Source organism: Neopsephotus bourkii, unplaced genomic scaffold (assembly GCF_033783945.1).
Source record: "Neopsephotus bourkii isolate Nb327-2 ecotype Australia unplaced genomic scaffold, CSIRO-AGI_Nbou_v1 NB_834, whole genome shotgun sequence".
Lineage (NCBI taxonomy): Eukaryota > Metazoa > Chordata > Aves > Psittaciformes > Psittacidae > Neopsephotus > Neopsephotus bourkii.
The window spans coordinates 1-24,058 of NW_026901330.1; the positions used below are offsets into that span (position 1 = coordinate 1).

The 24,058-nt window shown below is 60.9% G+C and overlaps 2 protein-coding genes across 3 annotated transcripts; both read left to right on the top strand.

The window, feature by feature from the left end:
* The first annotated feature begins 1,747 nt into the window (after positions 1-1,747).
* LOC133213483 (proteasome subunit alpha type-5) lies at positions 1,748-9,438 on the top strand. Its single transcript, XM_061355708.1, has 9 exons — positions 1,748-1,809; positions 1,920-1,986; positions 3,459-3,585; positions 4,628-4,695; positions 5,168-5,275; positions 5,363-5,421; positions 6,153-6,255; positions 7,303-7,389; positions 9,166-9,438. Exons 1-9 carry the CDS (start codon positions 1,781-1,783, stop codon positions 9,241-9,243), a joined length of 726 nt encoding a protein of 241 aa, XP_061211692.1. The 5' UTR covers positions 1,748-1,780; the 3' UTR covers positions 9,244-9,438.
* A 1,975-nt stretch (positions 9,439-11,413) lies between these two features.
* On the top strand, positions 11,414-23,322 carry LOC133213484 (sortilin-like). Of its 2 annotated transcripts, none has more exons than XM_061355709.1 (20): positions 11,414-11,608; positions 13,142-13,201; positions 13,344-13,381; positions 13,482-13,584; positions 14,365-14,529; positions 14,673-14,746; positions 14,831-14,880; positions 15,697-15,827; positions 16,069-16,213; positions 16,374-16,529; positions 16,614-16,720; positions 17,857-17,959; positions 18,052-18,220; positions 20,120-20,310; positions 20,727-20,916; positions 21,743-21,859; positions 21,983-22,091; positions 22,201-22,307; positions 22,391-22,511; positions 23,255-23,322. In XM_061355709.1, exons 1-20 carry the CDS (start codon positions 11,414-11,416, stop codon positions 23,267-23,269), a joined length of 2,346 nt encoding a protein of 781 aa, XP_061211693.1. In that variant the 3' UTR covers positions 23,270-23,322. The 2 variants fall into 2 exon arrangements, with proteins under 2 accessions (XP_061211693.1, XP_061211694.1); XM_061355710.1 differs by having other exon boundaries at positions 15,700-15,827.
* Positions 23,323-24,058: the final 736 nt, after the last annotated feature.

Sequence of the window (24,058 nt, forward strand, 5' to 3'; positions counted from 1 at the left end):
AGTGCCAGCCGGGTGCAATTATCCAAAGCAAAGAGCATTGGGATCAAAGGAACTCCCCCCCCCCATCGCCTTTGGCACAACTCCTCCAAGCAAGGGATGCCCAAAGGGGTCCCAGGGCTGAGACCCCCCCCTCCCGTGCCTCAGTTTCCTCACCCCCCCCCAGCGCTCAGGGCCCCGGCTGCACAAATGCCACCATGAAACCCAATCCGGAGCCATTCATGGCACGGCCGGGACAGGGCTGGGGCCGCGGCCGCTCGGCTCCCCCCCCCCTTCACCGGGGACCCCGTTCTTGGTGTCCGCTGACCCCCAGCACCCCCCGCACCCCCAAACCCCCCCTTCCCAGGTGCCCACCGAGCCCATGGCACTGATGGGGACCCGGCACCCCCCTTGTCACCGATCCCCCCCCTCGGCCAAAGCCACCGGCTCAAGGTCACCGTGGGGGGAGTTGTGTGGCCCCCGCACCCCGCGAGCACCCCGGGATGGGGTCCTTGTCCCGGGGGGGGGGGTGAGGGAAGCAATGGGGTACCCCAAATGTGGGGGTCCCGAAGGAGCTGTGCCCGAGGGGAGGGTCCTGGGCCGTGATGGGTGGGGGGGAAGCACCGAAGGGGGGGGACTCACCCATTCCAGCACCTTGATGAAGCCGAGGGGCTCCAGGAGGCGGCCCCAGCGCACCCCGCTCAGGATGCGGTCCTACGGGGAGAGAGCGGCGGGAGCCGGGGCACCGGGCGGCACCGGGGCTGCAACGAGGGGGCTGCACCGGGGAATGGGGGGAGACTACGGGGGACCGGCGGGGGGGGGGGGGCACCGAAAGGCTCTACCGGGGACTGCACCGGGGGAGTGGAGGAAGGGGCTCGGGTGACACCGGGTGGGGGGGCTGCAACGGGGGGACTGCTCCGAGAGACCGGGAGCGCTGCTCCGGGGAACGGGGGTGCCCTACCTGGAGCCGGGGGGCTTTGTCACCGGCCGCGGGGACGCCGGGGTCCGACATGGCAGGGCTGGGGGGGGGGGGGGATCGGTGCTGCCTCCGCCGCCCGCTGGGACCGCTCCGCTGTCGGGAGCCGCCACCGGGAACCCCACCGCCCCCGGGGGAGGGCAGCACCGCCCCGCCCCCGGCTGGGCCCCCGGTCCGCCCCGTCCACCCCCGGGACAGCCCCCGCCGTTGTGTGCGTCCGACCCCCGTTAACCTCCGTGTGCCACCGTCAGGGGGAACGGAAAGGGGAGCCCCGCTGGGAGCGGTAACGGGGCTCTGTGTGCTCGGGACCCTGGCGCACCCCGGTGCCTCGGAGCGGGGCCCTCCTCATCTCCCCCCCGTATCCCTCCCGCTACCGGCGCCGGTTCCCCCATCCCGGTACCGCCCCGTCCATCAGCGCGTTGGCCCCGCCCCTCACCGCTATCACCACGCCTACTCCGCACTGACCCCGCCCCTTCACGCGGCTGCCCCAGCACCATTGACCCCGCCCTCTGTGCCCTAGCACCGCCCATTAAAGCTATGACCACGCCCCCTTCCCAATGACCACGCCCCTCTCCCTCCCTCCTCCCAACCCCACCGATGCACACTTTGCCCCTCCTCTCCCGCCCTCCCCGCTCTCCGATTGGCTGCTCGGCACGCAGCGCTGTCCAATGAGGGAGCGGCGCGGGCGGAAGTGTGTCGTGGGGGCGGGGCCGCTGACAGGAAGCGGTGCCCGCAGACCCCGGTGTGGGCAGCGCCGCGCTCCCGCTGCCGGCTCCTGTTGTTCGTTCCCTGCCGCTCCCCACACCCGGTACTGCCGCCATCGCCGCCATGTTCCTCACACGCTCCGAGTACGACCGGTGAGTGCCCCGCTTTCCGCCCGCGGCCTGCGGCTGAGTCACGGGCCTGCGCCCGGCCCGGCCCGCCGGGGGCCTGCAGCCGCTGACCGGGCTCCGCTGTTGTCCCGCAGGGGGGTGAACACGTTCTCGCCCGAGGGGAGGCTGTTCCAGGTGGAATACGCCATCGAGGCCATCAAGGTACGGTCCGGCCGCCGCACGGGGGGGGGATTGAGGGCTTCTTCACAGGGGGCATTGCAGAGCCCTCCCCTCCCGGCAGCTCGGGGCCTCTCGCTCCGTTGTAGAGCGGAGGAGCTCGATCCCCCCCCCAGCCAATCCTGCCCCTATGGGGGTGAGGAGCCAAAAGTCCCATCCAGGGCAATGAGCCCCTCTCTGTGCCTTACCGGACAGTGCTAAACCTCGGCTCGGGCCTGGGAGCCGCTGTGCTGTGAGTGCCTGAGTGCTCACGCTGCCTCTGCAGCCAGAAACACTGCCCTAAGAGCAGAGGAGCACTTGGTCTGCTCCTGCTCACCTCCCTGCGCCCGTGCAGCATTCCTGCCTGGGCTCTGTACAGATGGAATTGTGGAGTCAGTCATGGAATCACAGATAGGTTTGGGTTGGAAGGGACCTTAAAGCTCCTCCAGCTCCAACCCCTGCCACAGGCAGGGACCCCTTCCAGTGGAGCAGCTTGCTCCAAGCCCCTGTGTCCAACCTGGCCTTGAACACTGCCAGGGATGGGGCAGCCACAGCTTCTCTGGGCACCCTGTGCCAGCGCCTCAGCACCCTCACAGGGAAGAGCTTCTGCCTAAGAGCTCAGCTCAGTCTCCCCTCGGGCAGGTTCAAGCCATTCCCCTTGGCCTGTCCCTACATCCCTTGTCCCAAGCCCCTCTCCAGGTTTCCTGCAGCCCCTTTAGGCACTGGAGCTGCTCTAAGGTCTCCCCTTCAGGAGCCTTCTCTTCAGGCTGCCCCACCCCAGCTCTCTCAGCCTGGCTCCAGAGCAGAGCTGCTCCAGCCCTCGCAGCATCCCCATGGCCTCCTCTTGGAAGGCATTCATGCGTCCATCATTCATCTCTTCCCAAACAACGTCAATTTTGACACCTTAAAGCCTTGTGAATCCTCTGTTGCAGGCAGAATTGAGCTCATGAAATCCTCCTCTCTGGCTTTCAGTCCCAGCCTTACCTCTGACTGCATCCACACCACTCACTTGGGCTTCTTTCTTCACATTAGCTCCTTTTCTCCCAAGCATCCTGCTATCCACAATAGGATTTACCACAGGAGCAACAGCACTTGGCACAGGGACCATTGCCAGCCTCTACATTGCTCCCAGCACTGGGAGGTGTGCACAGATCCTAAGGGAAGAAGGAACACAGGGGCTTGGAGCAAGCTGCTCCAGTGGAAGGGGTCCCTGCCCGTGGCAGGGGTTGGAGCTGGAGGAGCTTTAAGGTCCCTTCCAATCCAAACCATTCCGTGCTTGGCACTGCTCTGGGAATGACCATGCTTGAACCTTCCCAGTTTCTTTCTCCAAGTCCCAACATTTCAAGTCCGCTGTGCAAAGCTGGAGCATCTTATGGCTGGGTTTCTGCTTCCCAAACCCATCACTCACAAGTCACAGTTAGCACTGCACTGCTCCCATGGGCAGGGGGAGGTGGTGCTGACCCCGTGGTGCTTTCCAGCTTGGCTCCACAGCCATCGGGATCCAGACCTCGGAGGGAGTGTGCCTGGCTGTGGAGAAGAGGATCACATCCCCGCTTATGGAGCCCAGCAGCATTGAGAAGATCGTGGAGATCGATTCCCACATAGGTAAGGGGGAAGAAAGGAGCTTCAGGGGCTCCTCTCATTGACTTTTGGGGCTACAGGTACCAGCCTCTGTCTCCTGGGAGCATCAGGAGCTGGGTTTTGGGGCTGCCCTTCCCCGTGTGCAGAGCTCAGTGGGAATGCTCATCCCTCCCAGGTCCTGCTTGCCACTTTTCCAGGCTCCAGGCCAGCAGGACATAGAGGTGCAGGAAGAGGCAGCTGAAGCCCCCCCCCCCTCCCCAGCCTCACTGACCGGCCTCATGAGAGCTCATCCCAAATTTAGCTCTGGGAGGGCAGGGAATTACTGCAGAAGGTTTGATGTGAAGCCAGGTCCTCCTGGAGCACTAATGCCAGCCTGGATCCCAGCTCCTGCACCCGGAGGGGGGGCCCACAACGGGCTCGTGAGCAGATGTGCAAAGCAGGATTGCTCCAGGGCAGCTGTGTTGATGCTGATGGGGGTCATGGGAGCCCCTGAAGGGCCTCATCTCCTCCCATGTGATTGTGCTGCAGCCCCAAAGCTGTGGGGCATCAGCTCCCATGGAGGGCACTGAGGAGTTCCCCTTCCAAGCTCTTGCATCTCTTCTTGGGTGGCTTCTCTTGCCCCCATTCCAGCTCTGGGGCATGGGTCCAGCTGGGTCCATTTGGGTCCAGGGTCCGTCTGGGTCCACCTGGATCCATTTAGGTCCAGGGTCCACCAGGGTCCATTTGGGTCCAGGGTCCATTTGGATCCAGGACCCGTCTGGGTCCATTTGGATCAAGGATCCACCTGGGTCCATGTGGGTCCAGGGTCCATCTGGGTCCATTTGGGTCCAGGATCCACCTGGGTCCATTTGGGTCCAGGGTCCATTTGGGTCCAGGGTCCATTTGGGTCCAGGGTCCATTTGGATCCAGGGTCCGTTTGGGTCCAGCATCTGCCTGGGTCCATTTGGATCCATTCTCTTTTCCTTTCCAGCAAGCAGTGCAGTGCCTGCTCCCCATAGAGAGCTTTGGGAAAGGGGCATCACCAATAACCACTGACATGATCCCTGTTTTCCCTCTCTGCTTCCAGGATGTGCCATGAGTGGCCTCATAGCTGATGCAAAGACTCTCATTGACAAAGCAAGAGTGGAGACTCAGGTGAGACTTGGTTCCTCCTCTTAACCCAGCAGCACCGCTCTGGGGGCATCTTGGAAGCCTCTGGAATGGGAAGAGCATCCCAGAGAAGGAGCTGGAGGGGAATGGGGGCTTTGACTTGTATTGGTGATGCTTTTGGCACCGTAAGACTCCTCAGTGCCTCAGGTATGGGTCTGTGCTGGAGTAAGGGTTCTTCTGGGAGGTTTTCCTCCATGTCAGCCCTTTCCCACCCTCTGGAGAACTGGATGACCCCAGAAGCACACTGGGATGAAGAGCTCTGACCTTGCGCTTGCCATCCCAAGCTTTTCCAGGGGAGCTGCTCCCATCCTGGTGCTTCCCTCCTATGGCTGGATGGGCCATGAGAAGTTGCCTGTGGCTGCTTCCCATCACTCGAGCCCCGTGTGTGAACGATCCCGGATGCCCACGGTTTGGGAATGAGGTGCTAAACCTGGATTTTCCTTCATTTCCCCTGCAGAATCACTGGTTCACCTACAACGAGACCATGACCGTGGAGAGCGTGACCCAGGCCGTGTCCAACCTGGCGCTGCAGTTTGGGGAGGAGGATGCAGACCCAGGGGCCATGGTGAGGGGCTGGGGGTGCTCTGAGGGGGGGGGGGGTGTTGTTCTTGCCTCCCCCCTACCCTAACCTGGTGCCTCTTTCCTGCTGCAGTCTCGTCCATTCGGGGTCGCGCTGCTCTTTGGAGGCGTGGATGAGAAGGGACCTCAGCTGTAAGTGATGCTCTCTGCAGCCAGGCCAGCTCTGGGAATGACAGAGCCTCTCCCAAAGCTTCCCGGGCCATCTTCATGGCTTCGTTCTGGGATTTCACTTGGGCTTTATCCCATTATGGACCTGATTGGTCTGTTAATGCTTTTAAACCCTTCCCTTCAAAGCACAGCCTGCTCAGGGTTGATGCAAACCCCTTGTCTTCCCTGAACCCTTCCTCTTTAACGTGGTTCCTGGGTGGGAGGGAGCTGTCAAAGCTCTCCTCATCCCCAGTTTATTCTTACCTTTCCCTAAAGGAGAAGCAGAGCCACCGGTAACATAATCTGTAGAGCCTGCTGCAGCATTCCTTAGGGAGGTGCTGTAACCTGAACTCCTCCTCCTGTGCTTCAGGCCCTGCAAGGGGAATGGCTCAGCAGGGCCAACCCAATAAGGTCTCCCAATGGAGCAGCAGGGAAACTCGATGGGTTATTGTCTAAAGGGGGGAAATCAAGAGGAAAACGGCCCTGCCTTAAGCATGGAGGGCTTAAGTCTGAAGCTCTTCACATCCAGGCTCTGAGCCCGATGCTGCTCAGAGACCTATGAGGTTGTGAAGCCCCCAAGGCTATGGGGGGTCAGGGAGGAGGAGGCTGCTGCCAGCTCTGCCCCCCATGCGCAGGGAGCAGCCCTGTCCTCCCTCCCCAGCGCTGGGCAGCTCCCTGCTGGGATGGATTCACCTCTTCCCCCTGTATCCCTGCAGGTTTCACATGGACCCATCGGGGACGTTCGTGCAGTGCGATGCCAGAGCCATCGGCTCCGCCTCGGAGGGGGCTCAGAGCTCCCTGCAGGAAGTTTACCACAAGGTAAAGCCTTGAGGAGCTCCCAGAGCCTCTTTCCTTCCTGTGGGTGATGGGGAAGCTTCTCCTTGTGCTGTCGAGGATGTGCCTGAGCCCCTCAGTGTGGGCCTGGGTCCCTGGTGCTGGTGCTGAGCTGCAGGGGGGAGGCTCTCTGCAAGCAGGAGCAGTGCACCCAGGAGCTCCCCCTGCTGCTGCTGCTGCAAGGGGAGAGCTTGGTCTCCTCCAATGGGTAAGTTCAAACCACATCAGGGAGGACTTGGTGCTGTACACACAGAGCTGGGCCCTGGGAGGGATGGATGGATGCAGCCTCAAGCGTGAGGAGCTTTCTCTCAGCGCGTCTCTTAACCCCACTGCATCTGAGCCCTCAGGGTGCCACAACAGCTCTGATTTGGTGTTAAACGGAGCTTTTCTTCCCTCCCCAAAGAGGGAGCTGCTTGTTCCATGGGGTCACTGCTGAAAAGCACACTTGAGGAGGGTGATGCTCTGAAGACTCCAGCACAGGATGCAGGAACCGCAGTTGTTCATAGCAGAGCATCTCCAGTTCTCGGCTCCCTTAACCCTCTGCAAGCACAGATACCATCGCTCTTTGCCTGTTCCCCAGCCTCTACTTCCCCCTTGCACAGGGATTTACATGGATAAACCCTCAAGGGGAATCCAGCTTTTCAGAACTCCTTGAAGGCTGGGGGGATAGACAGGAACTGGTGAGGAGAACCAGCCCCTCCTGTCCCAATCCTGACCATAGGGTGTTGGTGCCCAGTTGTGAAGCTTGCCAGAGGCAGAATCACCGTGCTGGGGCTGTCACCGTGCTGGGGCTGTCACCGTGCTGGGGCTGTCACCGTGCTGGGGCTGTCACCGTGCTGCGGTTGTCACCCTCCTGCCCCAGCAGCAGCTTTGATCTCTTGTGGATGCTCTCAATAATGTGCTAAGCTTTGAAACCTGCTGCCAGGAGCAGCTTAAAGCCTTTGGGAGGAGCAGGAGGGACGGCAGCGCCTTGTCACTGCTGAAGGGGACAAGCACTTGATGCCATCGCTGAGCGAGGGCTTTGTTTTGCAGTCTATGACACTGAAAGAAGCCATCAAATCTTCCCTGGTCATCCTGAAACAAGTGATGGAGGAGAAGCTGAATGCAACCAACATCGAGGTGACTGGGACCGGGGTGTGCGGCAGGCACTGGGATGGGCTTGACTTCCACACACATGTCTCAGGGAGCATGGGAGAGGGACTGCATCAGGGCCTGCAGGGATGGGACAAGGGGAATGGCTTGAACCTTCCCGAGGGGAGACTGAGCTGAGCTCTTATGCAGAAGCTCTTCCCTGTGAGGGTGCTGAGGCGCTGGCACAGGGTGCCCAGAGAAGCTGTGGCTGCCCCATCCCTGGCAGTGCTCAAGGCCAGGTTGGACACAGGGGCTTGGAGCAAGCTGCTCCAGTGGAAGGGGTCCCTGCCCATGGCAGGGGTTGGAGCTGGAGGAGCTTTAAGCTCCCTTCCAACCCAAACCATTGCAGGGCCCTTATGAACGTGCTGAGGAGCAGCTCGGGGTTGGAGCTCTGGTGCTGGTTGTGCCTTAACCCAGCAGACCCTGGAGCCCTCTGACCTTAGAGGCCTGCGGTGCCGCTCGGATCTCTTGTTTCCTCCCCAGCTTTGGCCATTCTCTTTCCCCTGCTCCGTGTAACATTAGAAGCAATGGGAATTCTGCAGCTTCTGGACTTGCTATATTGAGGCCTGAGCCAGGGCCAACAATCTGCTGGGCAGGAGCCCCATTGAGGTGAAGCCTCGGGCAGGAACGTGCTTCCCCTCGTCCCCATTGCCCACGAGCAGATCCCCACCAGTGCGGTGGATCCTGGCCCCTGCAGTCCTGTTCTTCACCCTTAACACTCCTTTATAGGCAGGGAAGGTGAAACCCCCTTCAGTTTGGTGCTGGTGGTGGCTGGATGATGAGCAAGGCTGGAGGATAGAGTTTGCTTCTATTTCAGGCAGGTTATGAGACACTGGCCCTTTCCAACTCATGGCATTCCAGCTCCGGAGCTGCTCTGCTCCCATTCCATCCCTCTGAGCACTGGGACCCTGTCCCCCAGCCAGCCTGAATGTGTGCACCTCATCCCATGCTGCTGTGGGGACCCTTCCCGACAGCAGGAACCGGTTTCCTTTGGGTGGGAAGGGAGGATGGACACTGGGAGCATGGATGTGCCTGATGGTGGGATCTGCTCCCAGCCCACACGGAGCAGCTCCATCCTGCCCAGCCCCAGGGCTCTGCAGAGCAGGGGAGCGTGTACAGTATCCTTATGTCATGTCCCTGTTTAACAGGGCTTAACTGTGCTTGGCAAAGCCCTTCCCGTGGTGAGGAATCATCTCGGGGTTGGGGATGAGAGGAAGGCTGGGGAGTCAAAGGTCTCCATTGACTCAAGCCCCTCCTTGGGCTGGGAAGGAGCTGCTTTGCTTGGTAGCAAGCACAAGTACGTGGGGCTCTGGAGTATTTACTCTTGGTGCTTCCAATTGGAAGCAAAGTGGGGTCACAGGAGAGTTAAATCCATGGGAAGCAAAAGCCAGGAGGCTCCATGCGATGCCTTCAAATGAGTTACTTCCCTTTGAGGGAATGGGTGAGGAAAGCTCTTGTAGGACCCTGCTGCTCCCATTCTAGGGGATCTGAGCTTCTCCTCCTCACCCAACACCCCTCACAAAGGGCAGGATGTGCCCCCTTGCATGGTCACTACTGAGGACCACGGGGAGCTGCATCCCCTCCTCAAGCAGCCCCTTCCCTGCTGCTCCTATGAGGAGACTGAGTCAATCCAAAGCTATTTCTGCAGCAAGCAGCTATTTTGGAGGGCATCCCGGAGCGTGTTCCAGGCTGGAATGCCGCTCTGGCAGCAGGGACAGCTGCTGCTCTGCTCCCTGCTTTAACCCCTTGCTCCTTCCCTCGCAGCTCGCCACCGTGGAGCCCGGCATGAAGTTCCACATGTACACGAAGGAGGAGCTGGAAGAGGTCATCAAGGATATCTGAAGAGGAAGAAGACTCCCTCAAAGGTTCATTCCCCCCCCAGTCAAAGCGACCTGAGTGGGTTCCGCTCCCTGGGATCTCTTTGCCAGCAGCAGCAGCTGGGGTTGCTCTGCAGAGGAGGCTCTTGAGGGTTTTTTACCGTTCCTGTACATAACTGATGTCTGCAAGGCGAGGGAAGGAGAATAAAGCCTTTTGTTATCTACCCTGGGCTCTTCGTGGAGGGTTGGGAGCTGAAATCAGGGCATCGTCAGTGCCAAAAGCAGGGCCGAGTCTCCCTCTCGTGGTGGCTTCGCATCAGCTCGGCTGCAGCTCGGTTTGGAGCTCTTTGGTGCATAAAGTCATAGAATGGTTTAGGGTTGGAAAGGACCTTCAGATCATCCAGCTCCAACCCCCCTGCCATGGGCAGGGACACCTCACACTAAACCATGGCACCCAAGGCTCTGGCCTTGAACACTGCCAGGGATGGAGCATTCACAACCTCCCTGGGCAACCCATTCCAGTGCCTCAGCACCCTCACAGGAAAGAACTTCCTCCTTAGATCCAATCTAAACTTCCCCTTTGGAGCATCCCCCATTGTCCTTCTCCCTTGGGTTTTCTCCCTAAAGCCTGAGCTGGAGCTCTGACTCCTTCCCAGGGCAGAAACCCATAACCAGGCTTGGGATTTGCTTGGGAATACCCGTACCACTGCTAGACCAAGGCTGGGGTCAGTGGTGCAGCCCCTGCCCTGGCACCTCCTGCACGTCCTGCTTAGGTTTGAGGGCAGTTGTGTTTGGATTGGGAAACTTCTGCTCATCGGCTTGGTTGGGATTCTTGTTCCCCTGCATTATCCTTGGAACAGCCTCTCAGAACTGAAGGGATAAGGGAATAAACTGGGATTTGAGTTATGGAATGGGTTGGGTTGAAGGGACCTTAAAGCTCATCCAGTTCCAGCCCCTGCCATGGGCCACCTTCCACTGGAGCAGGAGCAAACACTTGCACCCACCAGCCCTTACCTGTTACCCTTTGGTACCACCCATCCTCTTCATGACTCCCTCTCTTGCTGTTGCCAGATGGATGTGGGAAGGGGAAACCCGGTCTTCCCAGCTGGATCAGCCCTTGGATAACCTCAGTTCTCCCATTCCTGCTGTGAGTTTCCCCTCTTTGCATTAACAAATGAAGGACACAAACTGGAGCATCAGGCGATGCCCGAGGCCATGGTTCCAGGTTGACCACACAGCCCTTACTTCCAGGTGGGAGAGTAAAGGTCACCCATACACAGTGGATGGGCTCTACCCTTCCCTGGCGTCCTGACGTGGCTCTGCCCACGGCCCTGCTCCTAATTCCTGACGTGGATCCGAGGTGTGGAAGCTCGCCTGGCTGGAATATCCAGCAGGTCCGGGCCATCTGCCACCACCCAGCACCAGCCATCTCCTCCTTCATCCCCCGCATCCACCCTTGATCCCAAACCCGCGCTGAACCCTTGGGTCACCCCAGGGCCCCATCGGGGTCCCTTTTCCTTTGGGAAGGGGTGAACCCGCTGCTGTTCCGGCTTTGTTTGTGTCCGCAGCCACACAAAAGCTCTTTCTTCCCTGTCACGGGTGCGCCGGTGGCAGCATCCCATGGAACCGGCTCTTCGGGACGGGAAAATTGAGGCTTTGTGTTCCTTATCTGAGCCCTCCCGGCAAGGGAAGAGCCTCAGCTCCCCGCCCGCACGAACAACGAGGGCAATGGGGAGCGGGCTGGGAGGTCTGACCCGCTCTGTGCATCACCGGGTACCGAAGCACCCGGGTCTTGCCGGTACCGGCCTCCCGAACCGGGGCAGCCGGACTTGTCGCTGCAGCCAATCAGAAAATCGCTTCGCTCGCTCCCCTCGCCTCTCAGCCAATCAGAAAGCTGTCGCTAGGTAGATTAGAGCGCAGGGGTCAAAAGGGAGAGGGCGGGCTCGCTGCCACCTTGTCAACCAATCAGAGCAGGAGGAGGGCGGTGATTGACAAAGAGAAGGGGCGGGGCGGGGCGGGGGGCGTGTCCCTGGGGAGAGCGGCGTCCACTGTAGCCAACCAGCTCCCGGGGGCGCGTCGAGGGGGCGGGGCTAAGGGCGGCGAACAACCAATGGGGAGCGAGGGGCGGGCAGCGGCGGCAGGACCGGGAGAGCGGGGCGGCGGCGGTGGTGACGGTGACGGCGGCGGGAGTCGCCATGGGCCCGCCGGGGGCTGCGGCCTTGACCGTGCTCATGGCGGCGGCGATGGCGGCGGGGCCTGCGCTGGGGCTGCGGCTGCGGGGCCGGCACCGGGCCCCCCGCGGCGGCACCGGGGCGCTGACGGCGGCGGGAGGCGAGGCCTGCGGCGGCCTGCGCGGGGTCCCGGCGGCCCTCGGCAACAACACGCACCAGGTGAGGCGGGCACGGCCCGGTACAGCGGGAGGCGCCGCGGCTCGGGGCCGGGGACACCGGGGACACCGGGGACAGGCGGACGGATACCCCCGTGACAGCGCTGGGAATGGGCAGGGAGCCCCCCCCACCTGTGGGATGGACACACAGACACACCCCCACACACACCCTTCCCATCCCGGATCCCATGGGATGAACACACAGACCCCCCCGCTCTTCCCATCCCGTATCCCATGGGATGAACACACAGACACCCCCCTCTGATTCCCTTCCCATCCCGGATCCCATGGGATGGACACACAGACACCCCCCCCTTCCAAATCCCATGGGATGGACACACAGACCCCCCCCCGCTCTTCCCATCCCAAGTCCCATGGGATGGACACACAGACACCCCCCCCTTCCCATCCCGTATCCCATGGGATGAACACACAGACACCCCCCCCCATCATCCCATGGATGGACACAGACACCCCCCCTTCCCATCCCGTATCCCATGGGATGAACACACAGACACCCCCCCGACCCTTCCCATCCCGTATCCCATGGATGAACAGACCCCTCACTTCTCGTTCCATGGGATGAACACACAGACACCCCCCGACCCTTCCCATCCCGTATCCCATGGGATGGACACAGACACCCCCCCTTCCCATCCCGTATCCCATGGGATGAACACACAGACACCCCCCCGACCCTTCCCATCCCGTATCCCATGGGATGAACACAGACACCCCCCTCTGACCCTTCCCTTCTCGTATCCCATGGGATGGACACAGACACCCGGACGGACAGGACAGGACAGGGTGCACTCACGGACACCGCGGGGGGGACGTGACCGCGGCGCTGGCGCCACTCCCGGGCCGGGATCGGGATCGGGATCAGGATCAGGGCGGGCTCCGTGCCCGGGCAGGGGCCGGTTGCCACCCGTTGGCGTTGCCGGCCCCGTTTGGCGTTACACTGACACTGAGTTCTCCTCCCCTCCTTCCCCCCCTTTTCCCTTCATTCTCCCCCCTTTTCCCACTTTCCCACCCCATTTCCCCCCCCCTTTCCCTTCATTTCTCCCCCTTTTCCCTCTTTTCCCCTCCGTTTTCCCCTTTTCCCTTAATTTTTCCCCCTTTTCCCACTTTTTCCCACCCCGTTCCCCCCTTTCCCTTCACTTCTCCCCCTTTTCCCACTTTTCACCTCTGTTTTCCCCCCTTTCCCTTAATTTTACCCCTTATCCCGCTTTTCCACCCCATTTTCCCTGTCTTTTCCCTTCATTTCTCCCCCTTTTCCCACTTTTCCACCCCTTTTTCCACCCCTTTTTCCCTTCATTTTTTCTTTCCCTTTCCCACTTTCTCTCTCCGTTTCCCCCCCCTTATTTTTTCCCACTTTCCCACCCTGTTTTCCCTTTTCCCTTCATTTCTCACCCTTTTCCCACTTTCCCACCCCGTTTTCCCCCCTTTTCCACCCCATTTTCCCCCTTTTTTCTCTTCATTTCTCCCACTTTCCCACCCCATTTTCCACCCCTTTTCCCACTCTCATCCCTCCCAGTTCATCTTCGACGACCTCAGCAGCTCCGTGTCCCTGTCCTGGGTTGGTGACAGCACTGGGGTGAGCACTGCGGGCTCCCACATTGGGATGGGGGGGTCCCCACTTCCATAGGGGACAATGGGACCTGGATGGGGTGACCCCCACCATGCACCCTTGTTCTGCCCCCCCTATCCCCATCCTGCTCATCCCGATGACATTCCAGGTGATCCTGAGCTTCGGGCAATCCAAACTGTACCGGAGGTGAGTGGGACCCTATGGAGGGGTGGGAGCAGCCCCCCCATCCCCGCCCCATTCCCGCATCCCTGTTCCTGCTTCCCACTGTGTGCTCCCCCCCTTCCAGTGAGGACTATGGGAAAAGCTTCCAGGACATCTCCAGCCTCATCAACAACACCTTCATCCGCACCGAGTTTGGTGTGGCCATCGGGCCCGGCAACTCTGGGAAGGTGGGGATGGGGATGGGAATGGTGGGGAATGGGGATGGGAATGGGGATGGGAATGGTGGGGAATGGGGATGGGAATGGGGATGGGAATGGGGATGGGAATGGTGGGGATGGGGATGGGAATGGTGGGAATGGGGTTGGGAATGGGGATGGGAATGGTGGGGATGGGAATGGGGATGGGAATAGTGGGAATGGGGATGGGAATGGGGATGGGAATGGTGGGATTGGGGATGGGAATGGGGATGGGAATGGTGGGAATGGGGATGGGAATGGTGGGGAATGGGGATGGGAATGGGGATGGGAATGGTGGGATTGGGGATGGGAATGGGGATGGGAATGGTGGGAATGGGGATGGGAATGGTGGGGAATGGGGATGGGAATGGGAATGGTGGGGAATGGGGATGGGAATGATGGGGATGGGAAAGGTGAAGATGGAGATGGGAAGGGTGGGGATGGGATTGGGGATGGGAATGGTGGGGAATGGGGATGGGAAAGATGGGGATGGGAAGGGTGTGGATGGGAATGGTGAGCATGGAAAAGGGGAGGATGGGGATAGGAAAGATGGGAATGGGGATGGGAAGGGTGGGGATGGGGATGGTGCGAATGGGAAAGGTGAGGATGGGAAAGGTGGGAATGGGGATGGGAAGGGTGGGGATGGGGATGGGGATGGTGGGGATGGGGATGGGGATGGTGGGAATGGGGATGGGAAAGATGGGGATGGGAAGGGTGGGGATGGGGTGGTGGGGTCCCCCATATCCCATGGCCGTGGCTCCCCCCATGCAGGTGATCCTGACGGGGGACGTCTCCGCTGGGAGCCGCGGGGGCCGCATCTTCCGCTCCCTGGATTTTGCCCGGAATTTCATCCAGACGGATGTGCCCTTCCAGCCGCTGGTGCAGCTCAGCTACAGCCCGCGGGACCCCGAGTGCCTGCTGGCGCTCAGCACCGACGTGAGCGCGATGAGGCCCGCTTCCCTAGGGATGCTGTGCCGGAGGATGCCCGGATGGGAATGGGCTTGGAGCCGCAGGGATGGGGATGTGGGTTTGGGGGGGATTGGGGTCATCCAATTCCCTTTTCCATCCTTGTCCCATAGAACGGGCTCTGGGTCTCCAGGGATTTCGGGCACAAATGGGTCCTGATCCACAGAGCGGTGTGCTTGGCCAAGTGGTGAGTGAGGGGGTCACCCCCCCGCCCCATCCCTCTGTATCCCATTGCTCCCAGTGCCACATCCCCTCTTCCTTCCCTTCCCAGGGGTGCGGATGGGACCATCTTCTTCACCACCTTCCTGAACAACTCCTGCAGTAAGTACTGCCCATGCAGGGAGCCAGCGCTGCAGGGGGTGTGTTGGGATATTGATGGGGATGTGCTGGGATACTGGGAGGGATGTGTTGGGATAGTGGGGGGATGTGTCGGGATACTAATGGGGATGTGTTGGGATACTGGGGGGGATGTGTTGGGATGCTGGAGGGGATGTGTTGGGATACTGATGGGGATGTGCTGGGATACTGGGGGGGGATGTGTTGGGATACTGGAGGGGATGTGTTGGGATACTGATGGGGATGTGTTGGGATACTGGGGGGATGTGTTGGGATGCTGGGGGGGTGTGTTGGGATGCTGGGGGGGATGTGTTGGGATGCTGGGGGGGATGTGTTGGGATAATGGGGGGGATGTGTTGGGATAGTGGAGGGGGTTGTGTTGGGATACTGGGGGAGTTGTGTTGGGATACTGGGGGGGATGTGTTGGGATACTGGGGGGGGGGGATGTGTTGGGATACTGGGGGGATGTGCTGGGATACTGGGGGGGATGTGTTGGGATAATGGGGGGATGTGTTGGGATACTGGGGGGGATGTGCTGGGATGCTGGGGGGGATGTGTTGGGATTCTTGATGGGGATGTGTTGGGATACTGGGGGGGATGTGTTGGGATGCTGGAGGGGATGTGTTGGGATACTGGGGGGGGTTATGTTGGGATACTGGGGGGATGTGTTGGGATACTAATGGGGATGTGTTGGGATACTGGGGGGGATGTGCTGGGATACTGTTGGGACCAGCCCCGGCGGTGGCCGCTGAAGCCGGAGGCAGCTCCAGGCTCTTTAATCCCCGCTCCCTTCTCCTCAAGAAGCTGACCTGGGCTTCCTGGAGCTCAGGAAAACCTCGGACCTGGGCTCCTCCTTCAAGGTCATCGGCACCAGGATCTACTCCTTCGGCCTGGGGGGGCGCTTCCTCTTCGCCTCCGTTATGACAGAGCAGGTCCTTGTCCCCCCCCATCCCATCCCCATCCCATCCCATCCCATCCCATCCCATCCCATCCCCATCCCATCCCATCCCATCCCCATCCCATCCCCATCCCATCCCATCCCATCCCATCCCATCCCATCCCATCCCATCCCATCCCATCCCCATCCCATCCCCATCCCCATCCCATCCCAGTACCGGTGCCTTCATCCCCATGGGGACGAGCAAGTCTGACGATGCTTTGGGGATCCCTCAGGGGACCACGAGGCGCATCCACGTCTCCCTGGACCAAGGGGAGAGCTGGAACATGGCCCAGTTGCCCTCCGTGGGGCACGAGCAGTTCTACTCCATCCTTGCTGCCAACGAGGACCTGGTCTTCATGCATGTGGATGAGCCAGGAGGTGAGCACCACCGGGTCCTGTTCCCCCCCATGCATGGGGCTCATTGCCATTGGAGCATCCCTATTGAGCAGCTCCTTCCTTATGGCCTTCAGGGGTCTTTTCTCTTCCTACAACACCCCATGGCCTCCCCATCACCCTGACCCCTGTGTCCCTGCCCTAGACACGGGCTTCGGCACCATCTACACCTCGGATGAGCGCGGCATCGTCTACTCCAAGTCCCTGGAGCGGCACCTTTACACCACGACGGGGGGGGAGACCGACTTCACCAACATCACCTCCCTGCGCGGCATCTTCATCACCAGCGTCCTCTCCGAGGGTGGGTCCAGGCCTGGGGATGCTGTGGGAGCACTGGGATGCTCCTGACCCCCTTCTCCCCCCCCTCTATCTCAATGCCTTGCAGATAACTCCATCCAATCCGTGATCACCTTTGACCGGGGGGGGCAATGGGTGCCCCTGCGCAAGCCCAAGAACACCTCGTGTGACTCCATGGCACGGAGCAAGGATGAGGTGGGGATGGGAACTGGTCCTATGGGGGCTGCTGTGGGGCCCCTCGGTGGTCCCTGCCTTGGCTCTGTTAAAGGGATGCTCAGGGATGTGGGGGGGGATCCAGCCTGTGCCTCCCAGCAGAGGTGCTGAGGGTGTGGGGCTGGATGTGCACAGGGTGTGGGGCACAATGTGGGGCTGTGGGTCCACTCTGTAGGGCTGTGGGTCACGCCATGGGATGTGGGTTGCTGCATGGGATGTGGGTCGCTGCATGGGATGTGGGTCACTGCATGGGATGTGGGTCGCTGCATGGGATGTGGGTCGCTGCATGGGATGTGGGTCGCTGCATGGGATGCGGATCACTGCATGGGATGTGGTTCACCCTATGGGCCTGTGGTCACCCTATGGGGCTGTGGTTCACCCTATGGGGCTGTGGTTTGCACCATGGGCCTGTGGTTCACCCTATGGGGATGCGAATCACGCCATGGGATGCGAATCATGCCATGGGATGTGGATCACTCCATGGGATGTGGATCACTCCATGGGGCTGTGGTTTACCCTATGGGGCTGTGGATCACTGCATGGGGCTGTGGATCACTCCATGGGGCTGTGGATCACACCATGGGGCTGTGGATTACACCATGGGATGTGGGTCACACTATGGGGCTGGAGATCACTCCATGGAGCTATGGATCACTCCATGGAGCTCTGGATCACTCCATGGGGCTATGGATCACTCCATGGGGCTATGGATCACACCACGGAGCTATGGGTCACTCCATAGAGCTATGGATCACTCCATGGAGTTATGCATCACTCCATGGGGCTGTGGATCACTCCATAGAGCTATGGATCACTCCATGGGGCTATGGATCACTCCATGGAGCTATGGGTCACTCCATGGGGCTATGGATCACTCCATGGGGCTATGGATCACTCCATGGGGCTATGGGTCACTCCATAGAGCTATGGATCACTCCATGGAGCTATGCATCACTCCATGGAGCTATGGGTCACTCCATAGAGCTATGCATCACTCCATGGGGCTGCTTGGCAAGCTCTGCTCAGGCTGGGGTAGCCCTGGCTTCTCTCCCAGCACCCCTTTGGGCATCCCTGTGTGCCCTGCGGTCCCGGTGGCCACGCTCCCCTCTCTCCTTCAGTGCAGCCTCCACATCCACGCCTCCTACAGCATCTCCCAGAAGCTCAACGTGCCCATGGCACCGCTCTCGGAGCCCAACGCCGTCGGCATCGTCATCGCGCACGGTACCCACCCCACCGGGGCAGGGACCATGGGGCCCAGTGCCACATCCAGCTCCATGTGGTGACCCTGTGTGTGTCATCCCCCCCTCCAACAGGCAGCGTCGGGGGGGCTATCTCGGTGATGACCCCCGATGTGTACATCTCCGATGATGGGGGCTACACGTGGGCACGGATGCTGGAGGGACCGCACCATTATTCCATCCTGGACTCGGGGGGCCTCATCGTGGCCGTGGAGCACAGCAGCCAACCCATCAACACCATTGAGTAATGGGCTTGGAGGATGAGGGGCACTGGGGATGCTCAGTGGGCACTGGGGATGGTCAATGGCACTGGGGATGCTCAGTGGGCACTGGGGATGCTCAATGGCACTGGGGTTGCTCAATGGCACTGGGGATGCTCAGTGGGCACTGGGGATGCTCAATGGCACTGGGGATGCTCAATGGCACTGGGGATGCTCAGTGGGCACTGGGGATGCTCAATGGCACTGGGGATGCTCAATGGCACTGGGGATGCTCAGTGGCAATGGGGATGGTCAATGGCACTGGGGATGCTCAATGGCACTGGGGATGCTCAGTGGGCACTGGGGATGCTCAATGGCACTGGGGATGCTCAGTGGGCACTGGGGATGCTCAATGGGCACTGGGGATGCTCAATGGCACTGGGGATGCTCAATGGGCACTGGGGAGTGCTCAATGGCACTGGGGATGCTCAGTGGGCACTGGGGATGCTCAGGGGCACTGCGGATGCTCAATGGCACTGGGGATGCTCAATGGCACTGGGATGTCAGTGGGCATGGGTGTTGGCACTGGGGATGCTCAGTGGGTGGGGTGTTGGTGGGGATGCTCAATGGCACTGGGGATGCTCAGTGGGCACTGGGGATGCTCAATGGCACTGGGGATGCTCAGTGGCACTGGGGATGCTCAATGGCACTGGGGAATGCTCAATGGCACTGGGGATGCTCAATGGCACTGGGGATGCTCAGGGGCACTGGGGATGCTCAGTGGGCACTGGGGATGCTCAATGGCACTGGGGATGCTCAGTGGGCACTGGGGGGTGCTCAATGGGCACTGGGGATGCTCAATGGCACTGGGGATGCTCAATGGCACTGGGGATGCTCAGGGGCACTGGGGATGCTCAGTGGCACTGGGGATGCTCAGTGGGCAGTGGGGATGCTCAATGGGCACTGGGGATGCTCAATGGATGGGGATGCTCAGTGGGATGCTCAATGGCACTGGGGATGCTCAGTGGTCAGTGGGGATGCTCAATGGCACTGGGGATGCTCAGTGGGCACTGGGGATGCTCAATGGCACTGGGGATGCTCAGTGGGCACTGGGGATGCTCAATGGCACTGGGGATGCTCAGTGGGCAGTGGGGATGCTCAATGGGCACTGGGGATGCTCAATGGCACTGGGGATGCTCAGTGGCATGGGATGTCATGGCACTGGGGATGCTCAGTGGGCACTGGGGATGCTCAATGGCACTGGGGATGCTCAATGGGCACTGGGGATGCTCAATGGCACTGGGGATGCTCAGTGGGCAGTGGGGATGCTCAATGGCACTGGGGATGCTCAATGGCACTGGGGGGTGCTCAGTGGGCAGTGGGGATGCTCAATGGCACTGGGGGGTGCTCAGTGGGCACTGGGGAGTGCTCAATGGCACTGGGGATGCTCAGTGGGCAGTGGGGATGCTCAATGGCACTGGGGATGCTCAATGGCACTGGGGATGCTCAGTGGGCAGTGGGGATGCTCAATGGCACTGGGGATGCTCAATGGGCACTGGGGATGCTCAGTGGCACTGGGGGGTGCTCAGTGGGCACTGGGGATGCTCAATGGCACTGGGGATGCTCAGTGGGCACTGGGGATGCTCAGTGGGCACTGGGGATGCTCAGTGGGCACTGGGGATGCTCAATGGCACTGGGGATGCTCAATGGCACTGGGGATGCTCAATGGCACTGGGGATGCTCAGTGGGCACTGGGGATGCTCCGTGGGCACTGGGGATGCTCAGTGGCACTGGGGATGCTCAATGGGCACTGGGAATGCTCAGTGGGCACTGGGGATGCTCAGTGGCACTGGGGATGCTCAGTGGGCACTGGGGATGCTCAGTGGGCACTGGGGATGCTCTGGGAGGTGCCCCTATGGTGCTGAGCGCATCCCTGCCCGCAGGTTCTCCACGGACGAGGGGCAGTGCTGGTACCGGTACCCATTCTCCAAGGATCCCATCTTCTTCACGGGGCTGGCGTCGGAGCCCGGGGCCCGCTCCATGACCGTCAGCGTGTGGGGCTTCCGCGGCAGCTTCTTCTTCCGCAAGTGGGTCTCCTACACCATTGACTTCAGCGAGCTGCTGAGCAGGGCCTGTGAGTGCTGATGGGGATGGGATGGGGATGGGGATGGATGGGGATGGGGATGGGGATGGGGATGGGATGGGGATGGGGATGGGGATTGGGATGGGGATGGGGGATGGGGATGGGGATGGGGATGGGGATTGGGATGGGGATGGGGATGGGATGGGGATGGGGATGGGGATGGGATGGGGATGGGGATGGGGATGGGATGGGGATGGGGGGATGGGGATGGGGATGGGATGGGGATGGATGGGGATGGGGATGGGGATGGGAATGGGGATGGGGATGGGGATGGGGATATGGGGATGGGGATGGGGATGGGGATGGGATGGGGATGGGGATGGGGATGGGGATGGGGATGGGGATGGGGATGGGGATGGGGATGGGGCCCCATGGTGCTGTCCTGGTGCTGAGCGCGGTGCCCGCAGGTGAGGACAAGGATTACACCATCTGGCTGGCGCACTCCAGCGATCCCGGTGACCCCAGCGACGGCTGCATCCTGGGCTACAAGGAGCAGTACCGGCGGCTGCGCAAGTCCTCGGTGTGCCGCAACGGCCGCGACTACGTGGTCACCAAGCAGCCGTCCGTGTGCCCCTGCACGCTGCAGGACTTCCTCTGGTGGGCTCTGTCCTCAGCATCGATCCCTGCATCACCCTTTCCCCTGCATCATCCCTCATCCCATCATCCATCCCCATTTTTGTTTTTTGTTTTTGTTTTTGTTTTTTTTTTTTTTTTTTTTTTCCCCATCATCTCATCATCCCACATCCATCCCCACATCATCCATCCCATCATCCCTGTATCTCATCATCATCCCATCCCCAGCATCATCCCATCCCCAGCATCATCCCATCCCCAGCATCATCCCATCCCCAGCATCATCCCATCCCCAGCATCATCCCATCCCCAGCATCATCCCATCCCCAGCATCATCCCATCCCCAGCATCACCCCATCCCCAGCATCATCCCATCCCCAGCATCATCCCATCCCCAGCATCACCCCATCCCCAGCATCATCCCATCCCCAGCATCATCCCATCCCCAGCATCACCCCATCCCCAGCATCATCCCATCCCCCATCATCCCATTTTTTTTTTTTTTTTTTTTTTCATCCCATCCTTGCACCATCCCATCCCTGACATCATCATCATCCTCGCGTCATCCTATCCCTGCTTCATCTCACCCCCGCATCATCCCATCCTTGCATCTTCCCACCTCTAACATCTTCCCACCTCCCACCATTCTCCCACCTCTCCAGCATCTTCCCATTCCCTCAACTCCTTTCACCTCCAGCATTGTCCCACCTTCACATCTTCCCACATCCCCATGTGTCTTCCCATCACCCCACCCTCTCTTCCCACCTCCCATCCCCATTTCAGACCAGCATCCCCCTCCTTGTCCCGGGGGGGGGGGGGGTCTCATCCCCTTTTCCCCTTCTTCCCGCAGTGATTTCGGGTACTTCCGCCCTGAGAACCAATCCGAGTGCGTGGAGCAGCCGGAGCTGAAGGGCCACGACCTGGAATTCTGCCTCTACGGCCGCCGGGAGCTGCTCAGGACCAGCGGGTACCACACGGCCGCATCCTGCCCTTAGCGGGGCCGGACCTGGCTCCATCCCTTCACCCCCTTGGGGATGAGCATCCCTTGGGAAGCTTCTTTGGGATCACCGAGCGCTTCCTTCACCCTCAGGTACCGGAAGATCCCTGGGGATAAATGCTCCGGAGGGGAGAGCCCGGCGCGGGAGGAGACGGACATGAAGAAGAAATGCACCAGCAACCTGCTGAGCCCCAGCCCGCTGGTGGGTGCTGATGCCGGTGGCACCCATGGGTGACACCGCGGGCACGGGGACCACCTCCTGTCCCCAATGGGGGTGCATTGGGGGTCACGGTGCCCCTCCATTCGCACAGGCCGCCCCCCGCAGCCCCACTGCTGCTGTCCTGGCTGTGGGCACCGCGCTGCTGCTCACCGCGGCCATCACCGTGATTCTGGTCAAGAAATACGTGTGTGGGGGCAGGTGAGGGACCCCCCCCCCAAACAATGGCTCCCCACCATGGTTGGGGGGCTGCTGCCTTCACCCCCCCTACACGCAACCTCCAGGTTCCTGGTGCAGCGTTACTCGGTGCTGCAGCAGCATGCAGAGGCCAATGATGCAGAGACCATCGATGCGCTGGGCCCCCCCCCGCCTGCCAAACCTGGGTACCACGATGACTCCGATGAGGTGAGACCCCCCCCCATACACACTCCATAGGGATCTATGGGGGGGTCCTGCTCTGGGGGGGGTACACCAATGGGTGATGGGTGCATATCCACCCCCCTCCACTCCATAGGGATCTATGGGGGGGTCCTGCTCTAGGAGGGGGCACCCCAATGGGTGATGGATCTATATCCCCCCCCCATACACACTCCATAGGGATCTATGGGGGGGTCCTGCTCTGGGGGGGGTACACCAATGGGTGATGGGTGCATATCCACCCCCCTCCACTCCATAGGGCTCTATGGGGGGTCCTGCTCTGGGGGGGGGGCACCCCAATGGGTGATGGATCTATATTCCCCCCCCACTCCATTGGCCTCTATGGGGGGGGGTCCTGCTCTAGGGGGTGCACCCCAATGGGTGATGGATCCATATCCACCCCCCTCCACTCCATAGGGATCTATGGGGGGGTCCTCTCTAGGGGGGGGGTACCCCAGTGGGTGATGGATCTATATCCCCCCCCCATACACACTCCATAGGGCTCTATGGGGGGTCCTGCTCTAGGGGGTGCACCCCAATGGGTGATGGATGCATATCCACCCCCCTCCACTCCATAGGGATCTATGGGGGGGTCCTCTCTGGGGGGGGCACCCCAATGGGTGACAGATCCATATCCCCCCCCCCCCCACACACCATAGGGCTCTATGGGGGGGGTCCCTCTGTAGGGGGGGCACCCCAATGGGTGACAGATCCATTCCCCCCCCTTCCAGGATCTCTTGGAATAGCGGCGCTGATGCTGAGGACACAGGGATGCTGCAAAGGCAGGACCTGCCCCCCCATTCCTGGGGGGGGGGCTGTAACTGAGCTCCATCCTGGGGTGGGGGGGGATGCTCTTTATTATCCCCTTATCTGGGCTATTTGATGTCATAGGAACTGCCCCCCCCAGTGTCCCCAAGATTTGGGGGGGGGCTGGGGACAAGCTTTGGGGTGTCCCCATTGCCTGGGGGGGGTCGTTTCCCCCCCCCTTTCCCAAAGCAATACTGCCATGGGGTGCCCCCAGCTTTGGGGTGCAGGTCCCCATGGTGGGGGGGGGGTGGTCACGGTTTAGGGCCCCCCCCCCCGCCAAGCTTGCCGTGGCCAAGGGAGATGCAGCAATAAGGAATTGAAGCTTGAAGCAGGGGGGGGTTTTGGGGGGCTCGATCCTGGCTGGGGGGGGGCTCCTTACACTGGATCCATCCTTTATTGGGGGGGGTCACCCCACAACGCCCCCCCCCCCACCTCCCAGCCTCTGGTGGGGGGGGGGGTATGTCCCCCTTCCCCATATTGGGCAATGGGGGCTCAGCTCTGCCCCATAGCTATCGCGATAGGGCTGGGTGTCACGATATAGACTCCCCCCCCCCCCCAAGTGCTGGTGGGATTGGGGGGGGGGGGCATCTTTTGCATGTGCTTCAACACGGGGCTGGGAGCCCTAAGTCAAAGCCATAGAGCCCTGTGTGACCCCCAAGTGTGGGGGGACACACATGGACCCCCCCCCCCCAGGTGACGCTGGACCCATGGGGCTGTGTCTGTATATT

Bases quoted from the DNA above. Each gene is read 5' to 3' on its own strand.
- LOC133213483 (XM_061355708.1), top strand. From the start codon at position 1,781: ATGTTCCTCACACGCTCCGAGTACGACCG. The intron at 4,696-5,167 runs GTGAGACTTGGT...TTTCCCCTGCAG, and splicing joins AAGCAAGAGTGGAGACTCAG to AATCACTGGTTCACCTACAA. The intron at 5,276-5,362 runs GTGAGGGGCTGG...TTCCTGCTGCAG, and splicing joins ATGCAGACCCAGGGGCCATG to TCTCGTCCATTCGGGGTCGC.
- LOC133213484 (XM_061355709.1), top strand. From the start codon at position 11,414: ATGGGCCCGCCGGGGGCTGCGGCCTTGACCGTGCTCATGGCGGCGGCG. The intron at 16,721-17,856 runs GTGGGGATGGGA...TCTCTCCTTCAG, and splicing joins TGGCACGGAGCAAGGATGAG to TGCAGCCTCCACATCCACGC. The intron at 20,311-20,726 runs GTGAGTGCTGAT...CGGTGCCCGCAG, and splicing joins CGAGCTGCTGAGCAGGGCCT to GTGAGGACAAGGATTACACC.